At 52.0% G+C, this 5,432-nt stretch overlaps 1 protein-coding gene across 1 annotated transcript; it reads left to right on the forward strand.

The window, feature by feature from the left end:
- Positions 1 to 1,192: 1,192 nt before the first annotated feature.
- On the forward strand, positions 1,193 to 5,040 carry LOC147111598 (uncharacterized). The gene is made up of 2 exons (XM_085999917.1): positions 1,193 to 2,513; positions 4,853 to 5,040. Exons 1-2 carry the CDS (start codon positions 1,461 to 1,463, stop codon positions 4,934 to 4,936), a joined length of 1,137 nt encoding a protein of 378 aa, XP_085856043.1. The 5' UTR covers positions 1,193 to 1,460; the 3' UTR covers positions 4,937 to 5,040.
- Positions 5,041 to 5,432: the final 392 nt, after the last annotated feature.

The raw sequence follows: 5,432 nt of genomic DNA on the forward strand, positions 1-5,432 counted from the left end.
CTAAAGCCCTGTTGGGTAATCTGTGTGTGAGCCTGTGATCCTAATCTTACAGTGGTGTCAGAAGTGGGATCACAGAGTTAGGAGTTGTAAGGTTCCAGTCGGGGTGACCGGAGGGACTGGTCGAACGCACGTGATCATTGCTTAGACTGTGTATAGTGTTTTTTTCTCTCTGAAAGAAGGGAGCAGTAAAGAGCTTGTTGAAAGGCGTAAGGCCTGCTTTTTAGAAGGTAAGTGGTGAATTAATTAAAATTTAAACATTTTTTCCACAGGTTTATTATTTTTAAATACTTTAAAGCAAGGTACGTTTATTTTTAGCCCCGTTAGAAAATAAAATTATTTTTTTCAAAAATTTAAATTATTGTTTAAAATAGTTATTTCATGTAATTTATAGTTTATTTAAAAAATGTGATTTAAAAAAAATGTATTTGAAGATTTAGTGCTATTTTGGGGCCGTAGTATTTATAAGTCTTGACAGCACTTCCTGTCACACTTATGAATGGAGCATTCCCTGCTCCGATTGGCTCCCCATGGCCCACATGATCCCAGGGGATGCATCGAACTAACTGCGCCCCTGGGATACGCAAGCACTGCATGCCGGCAGCTGGACCAGGCCCCAGATCGGAATTCCACGGGGGCCCACAGCTCAATGGCCAGCGCGCAAGGTAAGTGCAGGTCGGGGGCTTGCACCCATGGAAAGCCCCCGACCCGAATTTCTGGGCCAATGTTTTTACAATATTTTGGAAAGGCATCTGAAGAAAGGACAATAAGAAATATGATGTAATTTACTGTTTTCTGCAAGCATGTACTATTTTGTTTTGTTTTATCTGTTCTGTTCATGTTTAGTTAAAGTGTGAAAACACAACTGTCTTTTCCGATTGGGAAAGTTTTTTTAAATTTACGTGGTGACGCAATTGCGTCCGCTTGACAATGTTTCGCTCCACTTTCTAAAAACCTGCAAAGGATTTAACCCTTTCCACTGACAGCTGTTTAAGTTCACCAAGCAACAACTTTAATATGAAATTTAAAGATATTGGACATTATTAAATTTAAGTTTCTTAATTTTAAGTTAATATTTCCCCACAGTGACAGAAGGAAAATTATGATTTGATAAATTAACCCCTTGAGCTCTTAAACAGAGCCACAATGGAGTCTCTTCTTTCTTTTGTTGTATGGAAGTGTGGTAAACCACTGTTGTTAGTATTGTTGTTCACTGTTAGTACTGTTGTTCACTCTTGCATATTGTTGTACTTGTCTGTGCATGCCTCAGCTGACTCCGCCCCTGGCTCCACCCTCATGGCTGGGTATAAAGGTCGCTGCTCAGAAGCCTCCGGCCCTTTTGGATACCAGGCAACCACAAGAGGCATGCTCTGTTCTTTGGTAATAAAAGCCTGTTTATTACTTTCTCAATCTCCAGTCTTTTGTAGCAATTGATAGTGCATCAATTTTATTACCAAAGTTAAATGTTGGCTGCGGATGCTGATCAACCGATGGCGCAAAACGCTGAGCAGCAGGCGCTGCTGCGAGCCCTCAGACCAACATGCCTGGACTTAGACCCCCAAGAAGCAGGTTCGTCGACTAAATTCGCACAATGGCTGCGTTGCTTTGAGGCGTATCTGGAAGCCTCGACCGTGACTCTTGATGAAAATAAACTGAAAATCCTGGCCTCGAAGGTGAGCCACCAAGTCTATACTTTAATCCAAGATGCGACGACCTACGCGGCGGCTATCGACCTACTGAAAGGGCAGTATGCACGCCCGGTTAACACGGTCTATGCCAGGCACCTTTTAAGATCTCGCAGACAGCAGCCCGGGGAATCGGTGGAAGCCTTCCTACGGGCACTGCGGGTACTCGGACGCGGCTGCGACTGCAAGGAAGTATCGGCCGCGGCACATGCGGAGGGACTGATACGAGACGCTTTCGTTGCGGGTCTAAGGTCCGACTACTCCCGGCAGAGGCTGCTGGAGAAGGGTGAAATAGACCTGACAAAGGCAGTGTCCCTCGCGCTCTCGCTCGACGCGGCCCACAGAAATATGGACGCTTTCTCCACTCATCGCCCCGCGCCGTGGACGCCGCAATCTTGGGCCATGGGACCGCCACCTCCGACTGCTGCAGCGATGTCCAAGGCACAAAAATGCTATTTTTGTGGCCAAGCTAAACACCCTAGAGCACGCTGCCCCGCGAAGAATGCTACCTGCTCCGGCTGCGGGAAGAAAGGTCACTACGTTAGCGCCTGCAAAGGGAAGACCGCTAACGCCAGCAGCGCTGCGTGCGAACCGTGGGCGCAGCCATCTTGTCCGCCATCTTGGGCTCCCCCAGCCGCGTGGGGATCGGGACCGTGGGCGCCGCCATTTTGTCCGCCATCTTGGACGCCTCCGACTTCAACCACGGGGGACCCGGACTCAACCACCGCCTCATCTGACGACCACATCGACTCGCTCGACCATACGCTGGCCTCCGTGACGCTGGACCAATCTCTCCCTCATCAACTGTCCAGGTCCATGATGGATATTACGGTAAACGGCCGCGCCACTACCTGCCTTTTTGACAGCGGGAGCACGGAGAGCTTTATCCACCCCGACACGGTGCGCAGTTACTCTCTCCCGGTCCTGCCGACGCGCCATCGGATCTCTTTGGCTTCCAAAGCCCAGTCAGCGGACGTCGGTGGCTACTGTGTAGTGACCCTTTCAGTAAGGGGCACAGAATACAAAAATTTTAAACTTCTGGTCCTGCCCCATCTCTGCGCTGCCGTTCTACTGGGGTTGGATTTTCAGTGCCACCTTAAGAGTGTCACATTAGCGTATGACGGACCCCTCCCCCCACTCACAGTCTGCAGCCAGCAGCTTTTAAATCGCCCGCCGTGCACCATTTGCAGCCTCTCCACCCTTAAAGTCCCCCCCCCCTCCTTGTTCGCTAACCTCACCCGCGACTGTAAGCCCATCGCTACCAAAAGCAGGCGTTACAGTGTTGGGGATAGGAGCTTCATTAAATCCGAGGTAGCGAGACTCCTGAAGGAAGGGATTATTGAAAGTAGCACCAGCCCATGGCGAGCACAAGTGGTGGTAGTGAAGACTGGCGAAAAACAGCGCCTAGTTATTGACTACAGCCAGACGATCAATCGCTACACCCAACTAGATGCATACCCACTCCCCCGCATATCTGACATGGTCAATCAGATAGCACAATACCGGGTGTTCTCGACGATTGATCTGAAGTCGGCATACCACCAGCTCCCCATCAGGGCTGAGGACCGCCAGTACACAGCTTTTGAAGCTGACGGTCGGCTCTATCACTTTCTCAGAGTTCCCTTCGGCGTCACCAACGGAGTTTCTGTCTTCCAACGGGAGATGGACCGGATGGTTGACCAGAACGCGCTCCAGGCCACTTTCCCATATCTAGACAACGTCACCATCTGCGGCCACGACCAGCAGGACCACGACGTTAATCTAGAGAAATTCCTCCGGACGGCCCAGCGGCTGAATCTCACATACAACAAAGACAAATGTATGTTTCGTACTACGCGCCTTGCTATTCTTGGCTGCGTAGTGGAGAACGGAGTCATCGGCCCAGACCCCGATAGAATGCGCCCCCTTATGGAGCTCCCCCTCCCCCACTGCCAGAAAGCACTGAAGAGATGCCTGGGGTTTTTCTCTTACTATGCTCAGTGGGTGCCCAACTATGCGGATAAAGCCCGACCCCTCATCAAGTCCGCCTCCTTCCCCCTGACAGCAGAGGCCTGTGCAGCCTTCACTCTCATAAAAGGAGACATTGCGAAGGCCACAATGCACGCTGTGGATGAGTCCCTTCCTTTTCAAGTGGAGAGCGACGCATCCGACTTTGCCCTAGCTGCAACCCTTAACCAGGCGGGGAGACCCGTGGCCTTTTTCTCAAGGACCCTCCAGGGCCCCGAGATTCGACACTCCTCTGTCGAAAAGGAGGCCCAGGCCATTGTGGAAGCCGTGCGACATTGGCGGCATTACCTGGCCGGAAAACGATTTACCCTGCTCACTGACCAGCGTTCAGTGGCTTTTATGTTTCATAATAAGCAGCGGGGCAAAATCAAGAATGACAAGATCTTAAGGTGGAGAATCGAACTCTCCACCTACAATTACGATATCTTGTACCGGCCCGGGAAACTCAATGAGCCCCCAGATGCCCTATCACGTGGTACGTGCGCCAACGCGCAGGTTGATAGGCTACAGACCCTCCACAATGACCTCTGCCACCCGGGGGTCACCAGGTTCTTCCATTTTATCAAATCCCGTAACCTGCCCTACTCCATCGAGGAGGTCAGGACCATGACCAGGAACTGCCAGATCTGTGCCGAGTGCAAGCCGCATTTTTATAGGCCAGACAGAGCGAGCCTGATCAAAGCCACGCGCCCCTTCGAGCGGCTGAGCATCGATTTTAAAGGGCCCCTCCCCTCCTCTGACCGCAATGTGTACTTCCTCAATATAATTGATGAGTACTCCCGTTTCCCGTTTGCCATCCCTTGCTCGGACATGACCAGTACCACGGTCATTAAATGTCTGAATGACCTCTTCGCCTTGTTCGGTTTCCCTAGCTATATCCATAGCGACAGGGGCTCATCTTTTATGAGCGACGAACTTCGGCAGTACCTGCTCGCGAGAGGCATTGCTACAAGCAGGACCACCAGCTACAACCCCCGGGGTAACGGCCAGGTGGAAAGGGAGAATGCGACAGTCTGGAAGGCAGTCCTTTTAAACTTAAAATCTAAGGGCCTTCCGACCTCCCGCTGGCAGGAGGTCCTCCCTGCGGCGCTCCATTCCATTCGGTCGCTGCTCTGTACACCCACCAATGCCACTCCTCACGAGAGAATGTTCTCCTTCCCCAGGAAGTCCACGTCGGGGATTTCGCTACCAACATGGCTGACTTCTCCAGGTCCCGTCCTACTGCGGAAGCACGTGAGGACCCATAAGGCGGACCCCCTGGTCGAGAGGGTGAGCCTCCTCCACGCCAACCCGCAGTATGCTTACGTGGTGTACCCGGACGGGCGGGAGGACACAGTCTCCATTCGAGACCTCGCACCTGCAGGTGCTCCTGAAACACCCTCTTCGCCACCCACCGCTACTCCTGCCTACCCCCAGGACACAGTCCCCGCACGAGACCTCGCACCTTCGGGTGCCTCTGAGAGACCACCATCGCTACCTCCCATTACCCATGCTCTGACCCCTGTAGACGGCATGCAGCAGCCCCAGGGTCCGCCACCTGCTACACCTCCTCTGAACGAGACACCGGGTTCACCGTTGGATGCTGCACCATCACCGCCGCTGCTGCGACGCTCAGGACGGCTTACAAGGCCTCCTGATAGACTTCAGTACACGAATTTTTAGTGCACTTCACCCCGCCGGACTCAATTCTAAACAAGGGGTGAATGTGGTAAACCACTGTTGTTAGTATTGTTGTTCACTGTT

The sequence above is a fragment of the Somniosus microcephalus genome, chromosome 10 (assembly GCF_052327205.1).
Source record: "Somniosus microcephalus isolate GS21.2 chromosome 10, FLI_Smic_1.0, whole genome shotgun sequence".
NCBI lineage: Eukaryota > Metazoa > Chordata > Chondrichthyes > Squaliformes > Somniosidae > Somniosus > Somniosus microcephalus.

Coding starts and splice junctions, on each gene's coding strand:
- LOC147111598 (XM_085999917.1), top strand. CDS start 1,461: ATGTTGGCTGCGGATGCTGATCAACCGATGGCGCAAAACGCTGAGCAG. Junction 2,514..4,852: donor GGTCCATGATGGATATTACG/GTAAACGGCCGC, acceptor CTCCTTCCCCAG/GAAGTCCACGTCGGGGATTT.